The 25,797-nt window shown below is 43.4% G+C and overlaps 2 protein-coding genes across 10 annotated transcripts in view; both read right to left on the minus strand.

Annotated features, from left to right (window-relative positions):
- Window positions 1-25,797, minus strand: part of LOC126109880 (protein roadkill) — a 695,429-nt gene that overhangs the window by 550,002 nt on the left and 119,630 nt on the right. The window lies entirely within an intron of this gene.
- The window catches only part of LOC126109878 (programmed cell death 6-interacting protein), a 157,669-nt gene that overhangs the window by 121,969 nt on the left and 9,903 nt on the right, over window positions 1-25,797 (minus strand). For all 9 annotated transcript variants that reach the window (XM_049914956.1, XM_049914955.1, XM_049914952.1 and 6 more), the window contains exons 4-5: window positions 23,075-23,228; window positions 4,024-4,148 (exon numbers count right to left, since the gene is read on the minus strand). In XM_049914956.1, coding sequence (XP_049770913.1) covers window positions 4,024-4,148; window positions 23,075-23,228 — 279 coding nt within the window. The remainder of the gene's footprint in view (window positions 1-4,023; window positions 4,149-23,074; window positions 23,229-25,797) is intronic.

Below are 25,797 nucleotides of genomic sequence, written 5' to 3' on the forward strand. Positions count from 1 at the left end.
CCTAAAACTTTTCTCTACCCTTGAATTTCGAATCTCAAATTTCAGGTGCGGCTTAGATTCGGGAAAAATATTTTTCCTTGATTTCGAGTCTCATTTTTCAGGTGCGGCTTAGATTCGAGTGCGGCTTAGATTCGAGTAAATACGGTAACTATTAAACAGGTTAAAAAGCCAACATAATTTTTCTTTTATCTAATAGCCTATACAATTAAGAGTATTTTAAAACAAATTTGAGCTTTCTATCAGGTCTGAGACTCTAGATATTGCAGTTTTTGTAAAACTAAACATCCGTTAGCTAAAAAAATAAAACAGAAAAATTATAATTTTTTTTTCATTTGGAATAATTTAATATATCTTTATGGTAATTTTTTTAACATTTAGATATAATATACAAACTTATTCCAACATTTCATACTGATATCTTGAGTGTTCTTTAATATACAAATTTTTTTAGTTGTGAGGACACGTTTAAGTTACAATTTCCGACTGCTGAAACAAAGCCAAATCTAAAAACTTTAAAAATTTATAAAAAAAACTATAAGAGAGAGAGCAAAAAAATTTTACAAGTGCTTTCAGGATGATAAAAGAAGTAATTGTACCAAGTTTCATCAAAATCTGACATGGTTGGTGTCAAGGCCTGGGTGACTTGACATGGAATGACCCAATACCTACGCTTGCAATATACGTACATTACGTCTTCGACGAGTTAATCTCTGTTATTCACACATTGTGCTTTCAAAAGAAAGTTGCCAAACAGTTGTCTATTTACATTTGACATACTACATGTACAGAAAATACATGGCACAATTTAAACTTTCGAATGATCCACACGGTTAACTAAACGTAATTACACAAGAGCACACTTTTTACCATTTACGCCATATATTATCCCACATTTACCGAGTTTTTATAGTACGCCGTATCTTTCTACGTGTTATCGGTATTTCTAATTTGTGTGACTTTTCTGTTAATAATTGCTTACCACTTTGATATCTACTGTAAACTTTTAGTGTGTGTGTGAGTCGGAGCACCGTCATGCTGAAAAGTGTAGCAAAGTCAGACGGTCGATCGAATGTTTCGTGTTATTGTTTGCTTTTGATCTAGATGGGGTATTTGTAATTGCAATGGGATTTTGAGCTGTTACTCTGTCAAAATTGCATTTTGTGAAACAATTAAGGGTGGAGAAGTAAGATACCGCAATCAATAACTTTGACAACGAATTACCTAGTAGAAGTCAGTAGCTGGTAAGCGTCAGCTTATAAGACTTTTTGCAGTCTCCTGCCTTTTTTCCGGCACTCGGGGCAGTGTCGGGTCACGACGGCAGTGCGAGTGAGTACAGAGCACCCGAGAGCAGTAGTGAGGCCCACTCAGTCAAGTGAACGTATAGTGAAAGAGCTGTGAATCACAAGTACGGGACGTCGGATTACGAAGTGATTAACAGCGTACCGAGGGAAATATTTAGTTGGAATGCGAATACTCAATTATCGGTGGGTTTTTGTAGTCCGTGAACCTTAATGAAATTTGTCAGTATCATCAAAGTGAATGTGTCTGATGTAGTTGTGTGTGTTTCCCTCTGTTTGAAGATGAATAAATTGAATTCTTCATTAGTGTGGCCATATTGTCCATAGTAGTTTTCCAATTCCTGAGGGTATTTTTGATCCGTCATCACAACTACAAGAAAATGTGAATTTTTCCCCCCACCAGTGCGGTTTGCTTTATTGAAATAAAGCATCATCAATGGCCCGTTTTTTGATCTTAAAAACAAATCGAAGTATCTGTATCTTTAATTACAGACCACCGATGCCCTTAGTTCGATAAAGCACTCGTGCCTGGCGGGAGCAAACACAAATTTTCTTGTAGTTGAAATGACGGATCAAAAGGACGTTAGAAAATTAGTAAGTGAAGTTGGCCCTCAATTACTAAATACTCATAAAATTTATGACTGTAACAAAACAGAACAGTTTGTACATAATTTTTGTATGTAACACACCACTGGAGATCTCTCAAATGTAATTAACTAATGCATAATCTATAAAATACATACCTTTTATTCCAGAGGAAACCTGCCATCTTCCACGATTGATTTCATAGTAAATAATTACAGTCCTGCCCAGTACAGTCACACTGCAGTTTAATTCTTTATGAGATCGTGGCTGAAATAGGCTTCTCTCCCCACAGTCCGATTGCTAGCCACTAGGAACTGCAGTCAGAAAGTATAAAATTATGGGTGGAAAGCTTACACCCTGGAGATGAAGACATTCCCTCAGAATAACAGATTCTCAGCAGAGCCAGCCACGACAGAATTTTTCTAATCGATATGCGAGATATACGAGGGCAGAATGATAAGTCAGGTGAAAAGGCAAGAAAATGTGTGTGTTTTGTGAACTACTCACCTTACTTCTCGACAGTCTCCTTCGAGGGACTGAAACTCGGTCCGGCGATCCTCCAGCATTTTCATCCCGTCGGAAATATAGGTTCTGTCAAACTCTAAAATGCTGGTCGATTGCAAATACCACTTCCTTATATGATAAATATTTGTCCCCGGCAAGACAAAGTTTGAAGTTAGGGAACAGGAAGAATAGAGTGGACGAGGAGCAAATTCAAAACCCAATTCGTGCAATTTCGTCATTATTATCACTGACGTGTGGGACGGTGCAACATCCCGATTAAAGAGCATTTCTTTTTGAGCCAACCTCGGTCTTTTTCAGACAACTTAAGTTTCAAACGATCCAATAATGATTCGTGGTAGAGTCCAGTTACGGTTCTACCTTTCCAATTAATCTGTGAGGATTTCCAAAACAACATCGGCCATTACCTTACCCGCTAACAAAATGGCATTTGATTTCTTCAGTGCACTTTCACCATCCTTCGTGCGTTGTTTCGACTGCCATTTTGACCTCGGTGTGTAATGACAGATCCAGGTTTCATCAACAGTCACAAATTGACAGACACTGTCGAAATGTTATGCAGGACGCACTTTTGGTAGACTGTGAGCAACCACTGCAACCACCTCACACACAGCTCCATCACAGCTATGCAGGATATTATGCACTCACACCACTGAGATGCCTCCAGTCTGGGCAATCTCACGAATTTTTATTCGTCAGTCTTTCATTAACCGATCACAGATTTTGCCAACGGTTTCCTTCGTGGTGACCTCAACCGGATGGCCGGAATGGGCTTTGTCTTCAGTGCCTGTCTGACCACATTTAAATTCATTAATCCAAAAGTAAATGGTCTTCAATGATGGTGCAGAGTCTGCCTGAACTTCAACCAATTCTATTTCAATTTGTGTGGCAGTCTAACCCGTGAAATGAAAATGTTAAATAACAGCACATAGCTCCGTTTTCTCCATTTTACACTGCAGTCGACACACCGACCGATACGTACGGCCGTCAACAACGAGCCGTACACCGTACGTCGTCAAAATTCTTTATACGACGCTCGGAACGATCCAGCTTATCGACTGCGAAGGTGCGACATAAATGTTACATTCTTTTACGGGAATTTACTAGACTTATCAAACCGTCCTCATACTAGAAAGGTTATACACTCTCAGAATACAAAAAGAATATAGTAATTCCTATTCCGAGAAAGGCAGGTGCTGGAAAGTGCGAATACTGCCAAACTACCAGTTTCATTTTAATAAATCACAGCTGTAAAATTATTTAGAGGACAATGGAAAAACAAGAGGAAGTTGACCTTGTGGAAGATCAGTTTAGGTTCTGGAGAAACATAAGACCGTGAAGCGGCCGTTGAAAAGGGTCGCAGTCTAGCTCCGCCGTCATTCCGTCCGTATGACGAGCAGGGAGTCGACGAAACGAAGCAGAAATTTGGAAACAGGTTTAAAGTTCACAGAGAAGAAATAAAATCTTCGAGGTTTGCCGACACCGTAATTTCGTCAGAGACGGCAAAGAACTCCGAAGAGTTGTCGAACGAAACGGACCGTGTCTCAAAACGAGATGAAATCGACAAACTGACAGGGCAATGTTGAGGGAATTAGTTTCGATGAGGTGCGAGACCCACCGTCGGCAGCCAGTCGCGGTCCCACAGGGCGTGCAGCAGCTCCTTCTGGAAGAGCTTCATCACCTCGGCGTACAGCTCCTCGCACTGCGCACTCAGCTTCGCCACCACCGCGTCCTTCATGCGATCTGCAACAGTAATGTCAAAAGTTCTCCAGCTCTTCCGAGGAGACGAAACCCTGCAAATGTGACCGTCTCTGTATTTTGTCGAGACAGAAAGAGGGGGGGAGGGTCAAAGGAGGAGGAGGAGGAGGAGGAGGAGGAGGAGGAGGAGGAGAGAGAAAACGGGGTACTCAGGACAGTAACGGGCATTACCGGTAGGGAATCGTGTCGATTACCTTTTAAAGAAATGAACATCCGATACAGTCACTCTCCGTTCGGACGATACGCAGAGATGTTTGTGCCTGTTACACCAGAAATAGAATACATCGGACTGCGTATATACCGAAACAGCTTTAAATTGAGAGTTTTGTACCACATAAATTAACATGTAACAAGTCAGGACACTGTTAGCAGAAGAAAAAAGCACGTCACATTTAAAAGAATTCAAAATCTACAAGATTGACACCATTTTAGGGAGAAGTGATCCTTGGTATTCCTTGACGAAGTGTTAAGGCTGTCTGCTGTTCCTAATAGACAGGGTGTTACAAAAATGTACGGCCAAACTTTCAGGGAACATTCCTCACACACAAATAAAGAAAAGATGTTATGTGGACATGTGTCCGGAAATGCTTAATTTCCATGTTAGAGCTCATTTTAGTTTTGTCGGTATGTACTGTACTTCCTCGATTCACCGCCAGTTGGCCCAATTGAAGGAAGGTGATGTTGACTTCGGTGCTCGTGTTGACATGCGACTCATTGCTCTACAGTACTAGCATCGAGCACATCAGTACGTAGCATCAACAGGTTAGTGTTCATCACGAACGTGGTTTTGCAGTCAGTGCAATGTTTACAAATGCGGAGTTGGCAGATGCCAATTTGACGTATGGATTAGCACGGGGCAATAGCCGTGGCACGGTACGTTTGTATCGAGACAGATTTCCAGAACGAAGGTGTCCCGACAGGAAGACGTTCGAAGCAATTGATCGGCGTCTTAGGCAGCACGGAACATTCCAGCCCATGACTCGCGACTGGGGAAGACCTAGAATGACGAGGACACATGCAATGGATGAGGCAATTTTTCGTGCAGTTGACGATAACCCTAATGTCAGCGTCAGAGAAGTTGCTGCTGTACAAGGTAACGCTGACCACGTCACTGTATGGAGAGTGCTACGGGAGAACCAGTTGTTTCCGTACCGTGTACAGCGTGTGCAGGCACTATCAGCAGCTGGTTGGCCTCCACGGATACACTTCTGCGAATGGTTCATCCGACAATGTGTCAATCCTCATTTCAGTGCAAATGTTCTCTTTACGGATAAGGCTTCATTCCAACGTGATCAAATTGTAAATTTTCACAATCAACATGTGTGGGCTGACGAGAATCCGCACGCAATTGTGCAATCACATCATCAACACAGATTTTCTGTGAACGTTTGGGCAGGCATTGGCGGTGATGGCTCGACTGGGCCCCATGTTCTTCCACCTACGCTCAATGGAGCACGTTATCATGATTTCATACGGAATACTCTACCTGTGCTGCTAGAACATGTGCCTTTACAAGTACGACACAACATGTGGTTCATGCACGATGGAGCTCCTGCACATTTCAGTCGAAGTGTTCGTACGCTTCTCAACAACAGATTCGGTGACCGATGGATTGGTAGAGGTGGACCAATTCCGTGGCCTCCACGCTCTCCTGACCTCAACCCTCTTGACTTTCATTTATGGGGGCATTTGAAAGCTCTTGTCTACAATACCCCAGTACCAAATGTAGAGACTCTTGGTGCTCGTATTATGGACGGCTGTGATACAATACGGCATTCTCGAGGGCTGCATCAGTGCATCAGGGATTCCACGCGACAGAGGGTGGATGCACGTATCCTCGCTAACGGAGGACATTTTGAACATTTCCTGTAACAGAGTGTTTGAAGTCACGCTGGTACGTTCTGTTGCTGTGTGTTTAAAAAATGGCTCTGAGCACTATGGGTCTTGACATCTATGGTCATCAGTCCCCTAGAACTTAGAACTACTAAAACCTAACTAACCTAAGGACATCACACAACAAGCAGTCATTACGAGGCAGAGAAAATCCCTGACCCCGCCGGGAATCGAACACGGGCGTGGGAGGCGAGAACGCTACCACACGACCACGAGCTGCGGACTGTGTGTTTCCATTCCATGATTAATGTGATTCGATGAAAATGAGCTCTAACATGGAAAGTAAGCATTTCCGGACACATGTCCACATAACATATTTTCTTTCTTTGTGTGTGAGGAATGTTTCCTGAAAGTTTGGCCGTGAGACTTACCAAACAAAAGCGCTGGCAGGGAGTCATTCCAATCTCGGAAACGGAAAGACAGGTGTACACAGGACAGGTATACACTCGCGCGCACACACACACACACACACACATGTCCATCCGCATATACACAGACACAAGCACACATTGTGAAATGTCTGCTTGTGTCTGTGTATATGCGGATGGATATGTGTGTGTGTGCGCGCGCGAGTGTATACCTGTCCTTTTTTCCCCCTAAGGTAAGTCTTTCTGTTCCCGAGATTGGAATGACTCCTTACCCTCTCCCTTAAAACCCACATCCTTTCGTCTTTCCCTCTCCTACCCTCTTTCCTGATGAGGCAACAGTTTGTTGCGAAAGCTTGAATTTTGTGTGTATGTTTGTGTTAGTTTGTGTGTCTGTCGACCTGCCAGCACTTTCATTTGGTAAGTCACATCATCTTTGTTTTTATATATAAACTTTCCCTGTTCCCATCTCTGGCTGCAACCCTTCTTTCCATCAGTCCCTATAACAATTACAATCTGAACAATCCATTGCCCTCACCACCTAATCCTTCACCTACACATCAACTCAGCCAATGAACACACCCGTCAACTCCTATCCTTAATAAAAGTCCTCAATCTTTCCTCTCCCACATCCACACCGGCTATTCATAGCATCCTCCTACAGGCCAACCGCAAATTAGAACAGCATGCCACCCTTCACCTCAAAAAACTATCCAATCTCCTGGTTTCCCACCTCCGGAAAGGCAACTCACTCACCCTTCACAACCTTTCCAGCAAACCTCAACCACCTCTCATTGCACACAAACCCAGTCTCTCCCATCTACTCAATCTCCCACTTCCAGCTCCACTCCCTCCAAAACCTCAAAATTCCAATCAACACAATCTGGTACCACAACACCCTAATTCAGTAGTTAACCTTTCCTCCAAACCTCTCTCCCAATCCGAAACCTCTGTCCTATCCAAAGGCCTCACCTTCAGCCCCACTCCCAGATTCAACCAAACAGCCCTCGTCAAAGATTTACTGTCCTACACTCGTACTCTCTGCTGGAAGTATCACTTTGCCACGAAGAAAAATGATCCTAATCCTACCCCTAATGATCCAACTCCCCAAGACACTATCCAAATTGAACCCTGCCTGGAACAGTTCCGTCCTCCGTCACAGCGGGACCCACCTCTTCTTCCTCAAAATCACCCTCTCCAAACCTTCCAGGAATTTGTGACCTCCAGCATTGCCTCTCAATCCTTCTTAAAAAACCTTAATCCTACTCCCAACATCACCACTCCTGAAGCCCAGGCTATCCGTGATCTGAAGGCTGACCGGTCCATCGTCATTCTTCCGGCGGACAAGGGTTCCACGACCGTGGTACTTGATCGTCGGGAGTACGTGACTGAGGGACTGCGTCAGCTTTCAGACAACACCACATACAAAGTTTGCCAAGGTAATCCCATTCCTGATGTCCAGGCAGAGCTTCAAGGAATCCTCAGAACCTTAGGCCCCCTACAAAACCTTTCACCTGACTCCATCAACCTCCTGACCCCACCGACACCCCGCACCCCTACCTTCTACCTTCTTCCTAAAATTCACAAACCCAATCATCCCGGCCGCCCCATTGTAGCTGGTTACCAAGCCCCCACAGAATGTATCTCTGCCTACGTAGACCAACACCTTCAACCCATTACATGCAGTCTCCCATCCTTCATCAAAGACACCAACCACTTTCTCAAATGCCTGGAAGCCTTACCCAATCCGTTACCCCCAGAAACCATCCTTGTAACCATTGATGCCACTTCCTTATACACAAATATCCCGCACGTCCAGGGCCTCGCTGTGATGGAGCACTTCCTTTCACGCCGATCACCTGCCACCCTACCTAAAACCTCTTTCCTCATTACCTTAGCCAGCTTCATCCTGACCCACAACTACTTCACTTTTGAAGACCAGACATACCAACAATTAAAGGGAACAGCCATGGGTACCAGGATGGCCCCTTCGTACGCCAACCTATTCATGTGTCGCTTAGAGGAAGCCTTCTGGGTTACCCAGGCCTGCCAACCCAAAGTTTGGTACAGATTTATTGACGACATCTTCATGATCTGGACTCACAGTGAAGAAGAACTCCAGAATTTCCTCTCCAACCTCAACTCCTTTGGTTCCATCAGATTCACCTGGTCCTACTCCAAATCCCATGCCACTTTCCTTGATGTTGACCTTCACCTGTCCAATGGCCAGCTTCACACGTCCGTCCACATCAAACCCACCAACAAGCAACAGTACCTCCATTACGACAGCTGCCACCCATTCCACATCAAACGGTCCCTTCCCTACAGCCTAGGTCTTCGTGGCAAACAAATCTGCTCCAGTCCGGAATCCCTGAAGCATTACACCAACAACCGGACAACAGCTTTCGCATCCCGCAACTACCCTCCCGACCTGGTACAGAAGCAAATAACCAGAGCCACTTCCTCATCCTCTCAAACCCAGAACCTCCCACAGAAGAACCACAAAAGTGCCCCACTTGTGACAGGATACTTTCCGGGACTGGATCAGATTCTGAATGTGGCTCTCCAGCAGGGATACGACTTCCTCAAATCCTGCCCTGAAATGAGATCCATCATTCATGAAATCCTCCCCACTCCACCAAGAGTGTCTTTCCGCCGTCCACCTAACCTTCGTAACCTCTTAGTTCATCCCTATGAAATCCCCAAACCACCTTCCCTACCCTCTGGCTCCTACCCTTGTAACTGCCCCCGGTGTAAAACCTGTCCCATGCACCCTCCCACCACCACCTACTCCAGTCCTGTAACCCGGAAGGTGTACACAATCAAAGGCAGAGCCACGTGTGAAAGCACCCACGTGATCTACCAACTGACCTGCCTACACTGTGATGCATTCGATGTGGGAATGACCAGTAACAAACTGTCCATTCGCATGAATGGACACAGGCAGACAGTGTTTGTTGGTAATGCGGATCACCCTGTGGCTAAACATGCCTTGGTGCACGGCCAGCACATCTTGGCGCAGTGTTACACCGTCCGGGTTATCTGGATACTTCCCACCAACACCAACCTATCCGAACTCCGGAGATGGGAACTTGCTCTTCAATATATCCTCTCTTCCCGTTATCCACCAGGCCTCAATCTCCGCTAATTTCAAGTTGCCGCCACTCATACCTCACCTGTCATTCAACAACATCTTTGCCTCTGCACTTCTGCCTCGACTGACATCTCTGCCCACACTCTTTGTCTTTAAATATGTCTGCTTGTGTCTGTATATGTGTGGATGGATATGTGTGTGTGTGCGCGCGAGTGTATACCCGTCCCTTTTTCCCCCTAAGGTAAGTATTTCCGCTCCCGGGACTGGAATGACTCCTTACCCTCTCCCTTAAAACCCACATCCTTTCGTCTTTCCCTCTCCTTCCCTCTTTCCTGATGAGGCAACAGTTTGTTGCGAAAGCTTGAATTTTGTGTGTATGTTTGTGTTTTATTGCCAGAATATTTAGAATGTGTAACAGGTCTACTGAACGAGATTGGCTTGTCCATCTTCTTCTGGAGTACTGCTGTGTGGTGTGCAACCCATTCCAGACACGACTGACTTAGGATATCGAAAGAGTTCAAAGAAGAGCAGCTGGTTTTGTTTCATTACAAAATACTGCAGAGAGTGTCACAGATACAACATGCAAGTTTGGGTGGCAATCACTGCAATAAAGATTACCTTTATTGCGCCTAGACATTTTCACCAAATTTCGATTATCAAATTCCCCCTCCGAATGTGAAAAACATGTCAGCTCCCACCTACGTAGGGAGGAATGACTGTCACAATAAAATAAGAGAAATCAGAGTTCACACAGAAAGACTGAGGTGTCTTTTACCTCGAGTGCTATTCAAAAATGGAACGACTGATAAACAGCTGAAATGGTTCGACAGGTCCTCTGTTGAGCACTCGCGTGTGAATTGCAGGTTAGTTGTGTAGATATAGACAAAATATATTGGCAGAAATCTGAAAAACAGATAACCACATTCCTTGAGAGAAATCTGAAATGCACTTGCAAAGATTCTGTATTGGAAATATCTGTACAAACTAGAAGAAAGTAGATATACTTGTGTGCACAGTGTGGAACTAAATACTCTAACGTCACCTGTGTTTAGAAGTAAACATGAATTGGCCATTACAAACTTTAACTGTAAACCAAATGATGCCTACTCTGACATACACTGACTTATGAAAAATGAAGACACTATCAATGTTCCCCTAACAGGCATAAACAGCGGGTGATCAGGAAGGGATACAAAGACATCATGGGTTTAAACAAATTTCAATTTTTTCTAATACCGAATATCATATCTTCATCTATCTAGACTGTCAAATTTCTATCATTTTTTAAAGTAAAAATTGCTATTAAGTTCCGAAGCTTCCACGACCAGAGTCATATTCGAAAAAATAATTTTGGGTATCAGGCCACGTTATCATAAAATACTACAGCAACTAAGTTGCCGAGATTTCCACTGACTCCCTGTGATCTTCTTCAAGGTGTTACCTGCTGGGTACTGGTGAATGTTGACATCCACATGTTAACTATTTCAGTTATATAGCCGATACTCTATTTCCTACCAACCACCTACTCTATTTCCTACCAACCACCTACTCTATTTCCTACCATCCACCTACTCTATTTCCTACCATCCACCTACTCTATTTCCTACCAATCACCTATTGGAGTTGTCACCCAATCAGCCACCAGAGTAGAACAGGCAATAGCCTACCATACGGCACAGCTATCTATCTTCAAATTGTCCAATGACTCCCAGATACGTGATGTCGGTAGCAACCGTATAACTGAAATAGACAGTATGTAGGGAAAGACATTCACCAGTATTCCGCAATTCACTGCCCCGAAGAGGACTGCAGCGAGTCAGTCGAAATGTTGGCAATTTAGTTGCTTTAGTGTTTTATAATGACACGGCCCGATAGCCAAAATTATTCTATTAAAAAAAATTGCCAGTTTGTGCAATGACACTTCCATTCGGTGTCTCGTCAAAACAAACAGGGAAAAAAGCGACACTCTTTTGAGACGCCCGACGTGCGGCCACGGGGAAATGGAGCCCCACCTTAAAATGAGGAGGAGAACAGTGCCACTAGAAGTAGAGGCTGAGAAATCACTGTCAAGATGCGAGGAGTTGCGAGACCAGCTCCACCGTGCGGAGATGTTCCCAGGTCGAAAGGCACACATTATTTGTCAACTGTCGACAGTGTCTGCACAGAGGTTGACATCGAACTAACCTTTGACACAGTTATCGGATTGGAAGAGTTCTAGAAATGAAAATTTTAATGTGCAGCTCCAGGACGTGGAAAGTGAGTTAAGTATGTACATTTTCGATGTAAAATATTTTACATAATGTTACAGAGTTCAGGAAGGCATCCATTTAGCCATGCTCAAACAGAGGGAAAAAGAATATTTTCGGCCAGGCCAGAACCACGTCTAGGACAGCACAGCTGGAGGCTGTGCTGCAGGCCACAGAGAGGAAAACCGGTGTTGGCGCGAATGTGCATTAGAATAGATTCCACACGCAAATGGATGGAAGGAAATAATCCGTGCACGTACTGAGCAGGATCAAACAGCATCCGCTTCAGAATTTGACATCTCTTCTATACTCATTGTTGTGTATTTGTGCAGGGTGGTAGCAAAGGAATGCCTTTGTCTGGTCCTGTGGCCCAAAAAAGAGGAATTGTGTTCTGGACACAAGAAGTCAAATATTTGCTATCAACTAAAAAAAAAGGTCAAGCCTACCACAACTTTCATTTCTTCCCATAGCCATACATTGTGTATCTTAATTTACAGCTGAATTGTATTGTTTTTCATACAAAACTGTAGTACTCGCAGACAAGACTGCCATGACAAATTTTAACTGAAAACCTCGTTAATTTTATAGGACTCCACAACAATACTGCGATACCTGTAATAAACTCTGGAGCGTATATATGAGTGTGACTCACAGTAAATTACACTAAATAATCTGAAGGGGAGAGGGGGAATAATCATTAAAGAAAAACAAAATACCATTCCACAGATACAGTACTATTTTTGAACAAAATTACGTAATCCTTGCAGGAGCTTCTTTGAATGTTTTAGGCTCTCTTATTTTAGTCCAGAGTCATTACAGTGCTGTTAACAATTACACTGTTGAGTCACATTATTTAGTTTCTACAGCTTATGACAGTTTCAGTTAATCTGTAATCTTCAGTATCAGAAAATAAGACACATATGGCTTCACATAGATTTTTCCCCACTGTCTAGCACGTAGATAGCAGTTACGAAGTCAAGTGTAAAGGGCTAAGTTCACATCTAAAATAAAGCAACAAATTAGAACTCCCTGTCAGTTCAAAAGAAAACAACACATATCACATTAGTTACTTCTACAAATTATCTGATTACCTAGATTTAAGAACTGAAAATTCCTGTAGACCGCACGGTAGTTTTCAGTGTGCGGCTGCGTGACTGTCAGTAATTCATTGCAAACAGGACTCTTGTTCCAGATATAGGTAAGTGTTTTTTTAAATAAAGTCTTCTGCCGTGTCAGTTCGAATAAAATACTCGATCTCATGACAGCTCTCCCCGCCACTGTCGTCGGGAGTAAAAACCACCGACTGCCGGGGCTGACACAGTCGTCCGCTTATACAGGCACGATTGCAGCCTCTGGCACCAATCAGAGAGGGCCAAAAACAATGACTGCACAAGAGGTATGTCGGGCAGCTGACAGCAGCGGTGGGATACCAGCTGGCCTGACAACTGGGGTGCCATTTCTTTTCTCGGCAGGACCCGATCGGTTGTCATCTGTGCCACCCTTACAGCACAGTAGTGCACCGACAATATTCTACGATCAAGTTTGTCGCCTTTCTCGGCGAGCGATCCCGGGCTCACATTTCGGCAAGATATCACCCGCACACGTACGGCGACGGATCCTACCGCTCGTCTCTGCGCTCGCCGAACCCTACTCTGGCCGGTGAGGTTGCCGTATCTCTCCCCGGTTGAGAATGTTTGGAGTATTACGAACACGGCCCTCGGAACGCCCTGGGATTTTGACGGCCTAATGCGCCAATTGCAGAGAATTCGGTACAATATCCCTCCGGAGGGCACCCGACATCTCTACCGATCGATGCCGAGCCGAGTAACCGCTCGCGTAACGGCCAGAGGGGGCCGATCCGTAGAACGCCAGTTTTCTTTCTTCTGATAACGACATCCTCTCGAGTAGTCCCTGCCCGGAGATCCGAATGGGGGACTATTTTACCTCCAGAATATTTTACCCAAGAGGACGCCATCATCATTTAATCATACAGTTAAGCTGCATGCCCTCGGGAAAAATTACGGCCGTAGTTTCCCCTCGCTTTCAGCCGTTCGCAGTATCAGAACAGCAAGGCCATTTTGGTTAGTGTTACAAGGCCAGATCAGTCAATCATACAGACTGTTGCCCCTGCAACTACTGAAAAGGCTGCTGCCCCTCTTCAGGAACCACACGTTTCTCTGGCCTCTCAGCAGATACCCCTCCGTTGTGGTTGTACCTACGGTACGGCTATCTGTATCGTTGAGGCACACAAGCCTCCCCACCAACGGCAAGGTCCATAGTTCATGGGGGTTCATGGAGGAGGATAAAGAAAAGAAAAACAGATTATTAAAAATACTGTTTAATGGTTATAAAATTAATGTTTACAGTTAAATGAAGCGAGTTATGATCAAATATCAAATCCAGAGGGCATGCAGCTTTACTGTACGGTTAAATGGTTGTGGAGTCCTCTTGGGTAAAATATTCCGGAGGTAAAATAGTCCCGCATTCGGATCTCCGAGCGGGGACTACTCGAGAGGACGTTGTTATCAGGAGAAAGAAAACTGGCATTCTACGGACCGGAGCGTGGAATGTCAGATCCCTTAATCGGGCAGGTAGGTTAGAAAATTTAAAAAGGGAAATGGATAGGTTAAAGTTAGATATAGTGGGAATTAGCGAAGTTCAGTGGCAGGAGGAATAAGACTTTTGCTCAGGCAAATACAAGGTTATAAATACAAAATCAAGTAGGGGTAATGCAAGAGTACGTTTAATAATGTCTGTCGACCTGCCAGCACTTTCATTTGGTAAGTCACATCATCTTTGTTTTTAGGTATATATATATATATATATATATATATATGGTTATAATAGAAGGAAACATTCCACGAAGGAAAAATATATCTAAAAACAAAGTAGATGTGACTTACCAAATGAAAGTGCTGGCAGGTCGACAGACACACAAACGAACACATACATACACACAAAATTCAAGCTTTCGCAACAAACTGTTGCCTCATCAGGAAAGAGGGAAGGAGAGGGAAAGACGAAAGGATGTGAGTTTTAAGGGAGAGGGTAAGGAGTCATTCCAGTCCCGGGAGCGGAAAGACTTACCTTAGGGGGAAAAAAGGACGGGTACACACTCGCACACACACACATATCCATCCACACATATACAGACACAAGCAGACATATTTAAAGACTATGTATGTGTTCGTTTGTGTGTCTGTCGACCTGCCAGCACTTTCATTTGGTAAGTCACATCTACTTTGTTTTTAGATATATATATATATATATATATATATATATATATATATATATATATATATATATATATATATATATATATATATATATATATATATACGAACACAAACATACACACAAAATTCAAGCTTTCGCAACAAACTGTTGCCTCATCAGGAAAGAGGGAAGGAGAGGGAAAGACGAAAGGATGTGGGTTTTAAGGGAGAGGGTAAGGAGTCATTCCAGTCCCGGGAGCGGAAAGACTTACCTTAGGGGGAAAAAAGGACGGGTATACACTCGCACACACACACACATATCCATCCACACATATACAGACACAAGCAGATATATATATATATATATATATATATATATATATATGATGAGACTTACCAAACAAAAGCGCTGGCAGGTTGATAGACACACAAACAAACAAACACAAACATACACACAAAATTCTAGCTTTCGCAACCAACGGTTGCCTCGTCAGGAAAGAGGGAAGGAGGGGGAAAGACGAAAGGATTTGGGTTTTAAGGGAGAGGGTAAGGAGTCATTCCAATCCCGGGAGCGGAAAGACTTACCTTAGGGGGAAAAAAGGACAGGTATACACTCGCACACACACACATATCCATCCGCATATACACAGACACAAGCAGACATTTGTAAAGGCAAAGAGTTTGGGCCTCGGGACGGAAGTACAGAGGCAAAGATGATGTTGAAAGACAGGTGAGGTATGAGCGGCGGCAGATTGAAATTAGAAATTAGCGGAGATTGAGGCCTGGCGGATAGCGAGAAGAGAGGATATGATAGTTCACAAGACTTGTTTCAGCCTTTTGTACTTATAGTGGCCTCCAACGTGTAGTAGTGAAATCTCAGTTTCTTCAACACTGCTTTTCCGAGATCTCTCAAGTAGGTGCAGTCAGGAGTTACGTGTGTAGATCTGCAGCAGTACCGAGGTAGGTGGACGATTTACGTTGCAGAACCACCGTCGATGTGCGAAACTGAGGGCGTTACGCCGCACTGCAGACTGCACCGAGTGGTGCCACTGTGCACACATCCACGAGGTGGACGGACCGAGGCTGATCGCGTTCCAGGCTAGAACACTGATCTGCTGAACAACACTGCTCGACTCTCTTTTAAATATCTGAAGCTCCACGACACTCCTCCAGTTTGAGGCTCCGGCCCCTTCAGGTTTTGCGAGAGCCGAGGTCGGGACGAAGCATCCGACATCCCTCTCGCCGTATTCCGGCCGGTGACAGTGGAGACGACGAAATAGACACTGTTGAATACGTACTGACGGCTCGTTACTGTCGGGATAGGATCTCCGTTTCGGTGGACGACTGACAGCTACAGCTGTCTAAACTTTTTTACGTAATAGCTCACTCGACAGGACAGGAAATACTGCGGAGGTACGGTCTGCCTATTAACTCTGAAGCGAGGAGTACGCGTGGCGGGGGAAGTCCGCTTCCCTGGAAGAAAAGCTACAGTCGGTGTACACGATCGAGGATCGATTTCCCCGTCTATCGGTGAAGGACGGAGTGCACCGATTTACGAACATTCGGTCTGTACGTGTTTCTCGAGTTACTATTATTAGTAACTCTTACCCGCATTGCGTGTAGTGTCAATTCACTTTGTGGAAAATAAATCCCGCAACGGGCACATCCGCATACTGTGTCGCCAGCAGTTCGTATTATGTGCTGAGGAAGGTCAGTATAACTGTGTGGATCAGACTGGAGTCACTTCTAGTGACACAGTGGTGTGTAGAGAGAGAGGGGAGTCACCTGCTCGCTCTCCAGTTGGTGGACAGACGTACAGAGGAGGGAAATGCGTGACTCCCGATGCGGAGACCCACCTTCCTTCGCGCTTCTACCCTAGACGCTCGCCCCCTCCGCCTGTTACGACCCCAGAACGCGATGTATCTCTTAAAAAGGCTCTACTGCACTTAGACGTGGTACACACATTTAAGATTTGTCCTTAAACCATTTCACTTGACCGACATTAATTTTATGAACATTTTTACACCAATGAAACACTTTTTCCATCTCCTACAAAGCATAAACTATTAATACAAGAGTAAAAATTAATAGGACCAATTTGCAGGAAATTTAATGCCAGTTAATTTTGTGCTAATGAACATTTTCACTACAAACAGTAGTTTTCAATTTATTCACGAAAAACGAGAAAGTAACCTTTTAACTGCACCCTCCCCCCTCGCCCCCATCCTAACACTCACCCCTGCAGATGTTTGTGGCATTCCCTCCTACCCCGTACAACAATTTGCGACTACACGAATTTTTCCCCCGTTCCACCTTCTTCGGCCTCGGCTGAATGGGGCTACAACTCCACTTTCAGATTTTTTGTAGACAATGTAGTCACCTCAAAGAGCTGCCAGCCAAAAAGGGCAGCATAAATATAAAGGCGGATCTCGACACGTTTCGAAAGTGGTGTGGAGATTTGAGATTTTTGCTTTAAATGTTTAGAAATGTAAAACTGCACACTTTACAAATTGCAAACAGCATTACCCTAAGACTAATCTGTACAAACACCTGGCTGTAACAGTCTGTGCAGGTAAGAAACGGAACAACAAAATAGGTTCAGTCATACGCAAAACAGAGGGGAGCCTTCAATTCTTCGATACGATGCTGTGGAAATGAGAGCCAGTCTACAAGAGAGACTGCTTACCAAAAAGGAATAAATTACGCTTATTACTGTATGATGATGCATCTGTCTGCAACAAAGAATTGTTTCGAGTACATCGAATAATTTACTCTAAATTCATCCTCGGTAATGAATTGTTATGCCAGAGGAAAATACACAATATTTTACTCATGGCATATAGTTGAGAATTACATCATTTGCCTCTTCGAACTGACATCCAATTGTTTGGAAGTTACAGAAATGGCAGACTACTCTGTAATCATTTCTGAGTAAATTTTTGAGACAATGCCTGGAGTTTTACTCAGAATAGCACAAAAATGCAGAGCTCTAATGAACAATTTCCACAGACTAGATTTTAGACAGACATCTCATGCAGCCGCACACACATCATTTCCAACCCTATTAGACTGTCTCATACTGAGGCATATTTGAACTATTCCAAATTGCTTTTAGAGGTTGGACTAGTAACATGCCTTGCTACATAACACAAGTATTCCTCTGTCTGACAACAGTATACGAACAAATTTATAGCACTATCTTCACTGCGCGCGCGCGCGCACACACACACACACACACACACACACACACACACACGACCGGTAAAAACGGTGGATATGTGTGATGACAAAGTCTGAAGCAGCTGTATTTTTCATTTACGTAACTTCATAAGTTTCTTCCAATATCTTGGTTTTAAATTGTTGTTGTTTATCATCATGATGTGATGGAACATTCCTTGCCCGTTTGACAGTAACACTTCACAGATGGATTTGTATATGACAATTTAAATTTACAGTGGCTGCAAAAGAAGTGTTCCTTCACTGGACGACACTGAGTGAGCTGGTATATTGATGGAGGCACTGCTAGGTTCTGGTTCTTTTACAAAGGAAAATCCAGGAGAATTGCCCCAATTTAATCTTTGTACCACTGAAAAGGAGAATGAAATAACTATTAGTGTCAGTAGTGTTGAAAAATAGCTGAAACTGTTAAAACTGAACAAAGCTCAATGGTCCAATGGAATCCCTGTCAGATTCTGTAGTGCATTCGCAGCTGAGTCAGCTCCTCTTCTAACTATAATCTACTATAGATCGTCAAACAAAAAACTTTGCCCAGTTCCTGGAAAAAAAAAACCCACAGGTCACACGTGTCTGCAAGAAGGGTAGTGGAAGGGATCAACAAAACTACCGTCCAATATCCTCGACATCGATTTGCTGTCAAATCAGAGAACATATTCTGAGCTCAAACACAATAATGTACCATTAACAGAATGACCTTCTCAAAGCCAACCGGCACGAATTCTGAAAACATGTCACACACAACCCAATTCGCACTTTCCTCACGTGACATACCGAAAGCTTCGAATCACGTCAGTCAGCTAGAAAAAGTATTTGACTCGGTGCCACACCTACGCTTACTGTTATTAGTTCGATCACACGGGGTATCGAGAAAAATTTACGAATAGCTTGCGGATTTTTTTTTTGGCAGGGGAAAAACAGCGTGTTACCTTGTACGGAGAGTCAGTGTCAGATGTAGAAGTAACTTCAGGTGAGCCCCACGAACCCTTGCTGTACATTGTATATTAATGACTTTGCAGACAAAATAAATAGTAAGCTCGGACATTTTGAAAATGATGCAGGTATCTATAATGAAGTACAGTCTGAAACAAGCTGCATAAATACTAAACGAGATCTCGATAAGATTTCAAAGTGGTGCAAAGATTGGCAGGTCGATCTAAATGCGTAAAATTGTGCAATTCAAAAACTCTAATATCGACGAGTCACTGTCGGAATTGGCCAACTCTTACAAATACATGGTGTATAACTTTGTAGGGATACGAAACTCTGTGATCGTACAGGCTCGGTCGTGGGTAAAGCAGGTGGTAGACTTCAGCTTACTTGTAGAAGACCGGGGAAGTGCTATCGGTGCACAAAGGAGATTGCTTACAAATCACTCGTGCAACTGGTTCCAGAAAATTACTCAAACAGGACTAACAGTTCAAATCATGTACAGAACGCGGGAAGAATGATTATTTAAATGCCTCTGTGCACATTGCAATTAAACTTATCTCATCCTCATGGTTCCTTACGGACGCTCTGTGAGCGATTAGGGGATCTCAGTATACTACTACAGTCAACAACCCAGTTGTCGATCTGGTTTAACTGTGATAAGGATCATTTACTCGGTAAATAATTGCAACATTTCGAGAGGTCACAGAGCACTCAGTGCAAACGAGTGCAACTGTTTACCGAGACCGAGCATCACCGGCCTGTTTGCTGCACGTTATCAGTCTGACTCCACACCACTATCTCGGTCAGACACGGCCACCGTGAAGTGCAAACACGGGACGATACGACGTACAGAAACTGTCACACGTCTCCGAGGGACTCCCGATTGCCTTACTTTAAATACAGATGGCTAGGCACTGGATCTAGTATTTCTTAAATTAGGAAAATGAGCTGGATGCTCGAGGGACAGAACTGACATTACAACAAATATAATAAGGGAGGTAATTAATGGCTGATAGCAGTACCAGATATTTTAGCAAGTTCTTTTAAGAGATATTTGCGAGACGAATTTCCAGTGGTAGCCAATTCTTTCTTATCCCTGCACATGCACTTGACAAGATTGTTTCTTAAATCTCTGAAAACAGAAAGGCAAATGGGAAGATTACCGGTATTCTGGCTGCTTCCACAGTCTGGTATTTAACACCATTCCAGTAATTCTAATTTCTTCTCGTAGCTTCCACAGTAATGGAAGACTGTGGGGATGTTAACTGATAAAAAAATAGTGGTGGAAAACAAGGACTTTTTTATTTTCCCATTTAGCTGTACTTGTTGTCAAATTTAACTACATTTACATCTGAGATACATGGGAATGGGACAAGAAACACAAAAAGAGAGAAATAAAGATATTTTTTCTCCACGAATTACAGTTTAGATATTTTGTCGTCCAGGCAAAATCACTCCGGGTGAACGCCGGGACGACTTCTTTGAACGGGTCGCGTGACCTCGCAATCTTCGACAGACTGTGCTCTTCTACTGCCGGTGGAATCGAATGTCTGTGCTCGTTACTGAACACGAGGCTCCGGGCTGGATTTGTGAGCTGTGAGAAACTCACGAGGGCAGCAGAAAAGCTGCCTGCCGCCTGAAGTAAGGAACCCAGCAGACAGTGCCAAGTCAAATATCTGAAGCAAACACGCATACATTGGCTGCCGATGCTGCGACATAAAATGTTGTTTCTCTCTCTTTTGCACAAGCCTCAAAATGGTCACCACACCCAAGAGCACAAAACCACAACTGAGGAAAAAAGGATTCTGTTCTCTCAATTTAGAACCTAAATATCACATCGCCGATGTAATTTGAGATATACGACACACTACAAATAAAATTTGCGGAGCCTACCCATTACTCCCACTGTCGCTCACAAACGTGGCTCCGATGACATCGGGCAATACAAAAATGAAATTAATTTTACTTATTGACTCTCCCTCTCTATATTGTAACTTCTTCCTTACCGCAAAAAAATGTTCAATCTTTTAACTAGAGCTTGCAGTATCTTTCTCAATAACGGCATCCTAGCACACTGACCGTCACACGAACACATCACCGCACTCACTGTCAAAACAATTTCACTTTATTATACAATAGCTGTGACGGAGACAGTGACGGTACGAAAGGAAACGAATTTCTGTCGACAGTGACTCTGCAAAGATAGTTCTATTTTTTAAATTGTTACTTTTCATAACAATGATACGAGAATTTATTCTCATTTCCAGAGGCTCACTCGTACAAATTATCGTACGCAAGCAGCTAGTTGTCGTCGAGGAAACGCGTTCTCCATTTCACTCGGTAAGCGGCGCCTAGCCGAGGACTAGCACTCCTAAACGATCGGGTACGATAACATTTAAGAACGAGCAGTGGAAAAGATAATAAATACTTGCAAAGATAGAAAAAATAAAATACCCCGGATGAAGTGACTAGTGGCAAAAATCTGTTTTCTGCTACAGAAATAATCTCCGCGACAAGACAGGCGACAAAACCTCGTTACCTTTTCAGTTTCGAACACAGTGTTACTCGCAGCCTACAGCTACGTAGCAGATAAATATTTTCTGAAGAGGAGGTACGTAGAAATTTGTTTTTGCTTTTCTAGGTATCTTTTACTCCTGCAACAATGTAATTAGCCGTATTGAGAAAATGCAGTCGTGCCCAGTCGGGATCCTCGAGGGAACAAAGTGTGCCTCACTGTCGGCAGGAGGGGGGAGACTGGGCACCACCTCCTCCACTCAGAGCTCCCCACGGCTGTGAATTCAAAGAAGGAAAATACAGGTAGTCTCCCAAATCAGTTACGGGAGCCGCAGAAAAAAATGTACGTCGAGCGATCCAGAATGCAATTTGAGCCGAGAAGCGCCTCCGTCGCTACACCGGCTCGGCCCGTGTCGTCCTGCGAAGGAATACTTCTTTCGTGACCGCGGTGTGTTCAAATACAGTCGAGTACAAATCCATTTGTAAACACTTTTTGTCAAACAACTGACAAGGACTGTTTCATCACAGAACAACAACAACAACAACAACAATCTTGTTTACTTTATTTACTGTATTTTTTTACAATAAAACTAGAAGTTTTGTAAATCCTATAACAAAAGGAAATCCTTCAGGTGTGTCGAATTATGTAATGTATGCTACAACAAACTGGTGCTTACTGGAGTAATTGTCAACGTAGAGAGAAAAACAGTCAGCTGTGTCCTGCTACACTACTCGGCTGCTGTTACTATCTGCCACACTGAACACAGCATTTGCAGATCACTGTATCTGTTTTGACTGAGATTAATGGGAATTTACAGTCCCGAGGCCTAGTATTCCGTCAAATGGGGTCCACTGTCAATTTGTTGTAGACAATCTCATCTGTCAACACGTATTGCGAATAAAACTCCTCTGCTGCAGTTTCTGTCTGTACATTCGGGCTACTCTCAGGAACTATTGTAGGGATTTTGATACAGCTTTCGCTAATAAACTGTCTGTGTCAAAATATTATTAACAATTTCATCCTCGAGGCAGAATCTACACTGTAGTAACACTGGCGTATAGGGCAGCCTGCGGTTTAGATTAGGATAGAAGGGAAGAGTCGGGTCGACAGTTAGCACAGTACAGATTGAGGTGACGGACTCACTAGTAGCGAAGTCAGAGCACTACATTAGCTCAGAAGCTAACACACTTCATTTTTCGTAAGTTTCTTTACGCCCGTGTCCGTCGTACGTGTTTATCGGTGACAGAAATGCCGAGGTGTGACAAAACCAGAAAATTAAAACTCGGCACCAAATTATTTACTACGACAGACGGCGGATCGAACACCCCACTGACGCGCGCCCGGAGGCACGGCGTGTCCTCACTGCCCGACACGAGCACCGCACCGCTCTGGGAGCGATGCGACTGCCGGTCTTACCGTGGATGGCTTTGTAGACGAAGATCTCCTGCGCCTGGGCGATCATGAGCGAGGACAGCGCACCCAGGGTCTCCGGATTGAGGTCCTGCGTCGGCTCCTGCTGGATCGCCAACATCACGTTGGCTTTCAGGTAGTTGAAGATTCCGGCTGCTTGCTGCACATGGAACACACGGCAAAAAAAGCTTGTCTGTACCCTCTGCATCTCAATGAATGATTGTATTAGTTCACTAGGACAGTTCCTTTTTTGTCAGTTTGTCCATCTTGTCTCAATTTAGATGGCATATCTGGCAAAGACAGTATTAACTCTCTAGAACAAATTAATGTACTTGCAGTGCTCTCGTTGTGCTTTAATGACTTTTAGGTATTCACTTACCGAGTTAAATTAAAACTAAATTCAACATTGAAAACTCACAGACCGGGACTTAACATCGATTCACCGTAGCTGTGTTTCGATCACCCGAGAGCAGAGGGAAAACGGGGAACCGGAAGTTGCACCGACAATCCGTTCAGGAAAAAGAAACGCAGCAAACAGTGTAAAATCTCTAATTAATGACTCCTTTAAAAGAAAAGCACACATTATTGTACACTGCAAACTTAGAGAGAGATCATCAACTATTTGCAACATACGAGGGTCATTCAATAATTAAAGAGACAAATTCGTCCAGGGGAAAAACTGTTAGTAAGGCAACTTTGGTGCTTTTATGGCTGTAAGTTGGCATCTCTGGGACGAGCCCTGATCAGCCGATGTATCAACATTGTTTTGTTCGTAACCTCAAAAATACACATTCGAGATGGTGAGTCCACTCGAAATGTCCACATTAGTCGAACAATGTTTGTTATTTGTTGTTTGCTTGCTGAAGGCGAGAAACCTGTGAATATATACTGTAGAATATCGAAAGTTTGTGGTGAAGGTTGTACAAATCGTGCAAATTTTTGCAAGTGGGTAGAGTAGTTAAAAAATGGTCACGACTCGGTCACCGACTAACACCGTTCTGGTCGACCAGTTGCAGTTTCAACTCCCTCACTTGAAAATCGAATTGATAACATTATTCGTGCCGACTGCCTTGTGACTGTGAAAATGATAAGTTGATAAGGTTCAAGTTAGTACTGGTATAGTTCATAACATTTTCTGTAACAAGCTGAAGTATTGCAAATCATGTAAGAGATGGGCCCCAAAGGAGTTGACGCGGCTACACAAGGAAACAACGTTGAGTGCGTGCACAGACCTGAAGTAACATTATGAAAAATAAGGTGAGCACTTCAACAAAATTTTAACTTCTGATGAAACTTGGGTTCACTATTATGAGCCAGAATTAAAAAGACACAGCATGGAGTGGAAGCACACCAGTTCACCTGTCAAGAAAAAATTCAAAACCCAAGCATCAGCAGAAAAAGTCACGTCGACGGTGCTTTGGGATGCTGAAGGTCCAGTTTCTTGTGATTATCTCGAAGAGCAGCGTACAATGAACAACTGATATTACTCAGATTTGCTCTTGAAACAAGGTGAAGCTAGCCATGAGAGAGAGAGAGAGAGAGAGAGAGATGCCGTGGGTCTCAGAGGAGAGATGTGATTCCCCAGCAAGACAACACACGTCCTCATATTGCTCAACTAACCTGTGAAACCATCAACAAAATGGGCTGGGAAGTACTGCCTCATCCCCCTTACAGTCCTGATTTAGCACCTAGTGATTTCTCTCCATTTGTTTGGTTCACTGAAGGAGGCATTACGTGGGAAGAGGTTCCAGGACAATGAGGACGTGAAAAGGTTTGTGGGAAATTGGTTCAAACATCAAGGTAAAGAGTTCTTTGCAGCCGGAATAAAAAAAAGAGTGTAGCCCATTGGAACAAGTGCACAAATGTTCAAGGGGATTATGATGAAAGGTAGAAAAAGTACTGTTTTGTAAAAATAAATGCTTTTTTCTCCAGATCAATTTGCCTCTTTAATTACTGAACGACCCTCGTATATCACGAAATCCTAAAACTTACGATTCCAATTAGTCTTCATCTGAGAGAGAGTACGAGAAGAAAATGGTCTGAGAGAGAGTACGAGAAGAAAATGGGAGATAGGTATAAGATATAAGTAAACAGATATTACAATAAGAGAAACTCCAGGATAAAAACAAACAAAAATCGGGAAAGACAAGCACTCCCCTGTAGTCGATACGTACACTTACATAACAGAAGTTTTGCCAACTGTCAGATGTGCAGGGCATTCTAGGAGGAACAATAATATATTAATCTGTGGTAGTACAGGATAATCAGAATACAACATTTCTATCACTAAACTGAGAGATGCTGTAACATCTACTAGGACTGTGATTATAGGAGACTTTAATGCTAGAATTGGGAATAATGGAAGAGGGCACCAAAGCCATGGAGAATATCACAGAAATGAGGAAAGGGGTGTATTACTAGGCATACCTGAGAAATTGATGGATAATTGGTAAGGGATGGTGTAAGAAGAGAGATATTGCAGTCACAATTTTCCCAGACAGTTGGATTTAGGAACAGAAATACGTAATAGACCGTATAATAATAACTGAAGAAATCTTAAGAGGCCCGACAGAAGTGCAAGTGACAGAGGGTGCTATCTTGACATTGACTTCAGACTATCTGTAGGGAAATTGAAGAAATTCAGAAAAACTATGAATGGGGGAAAAAGAAGTGCAAAAATTGAGTGGTGGAAATGGAGGAACCCAAGAGGTAAGGATTAAGATACAGCT

The sequence above is a fragment of the Schistocerca cancellata genome, chromosome 12 (genome assembly GCF_023864275.1).
Source record: "Schistocerca cancellata isolate TAMUIC-IGC-003103 chromosome 12, iqSchCanc2.1, whole genome shotgun sequence".
Taxonomy (NCBI): domain Eukaryota; kingdom Metazoa; phylum Arthropoda; class Insecta; order Orthoptera; family Acrididae; genus Schistocerca; species Schistocerca cancellata.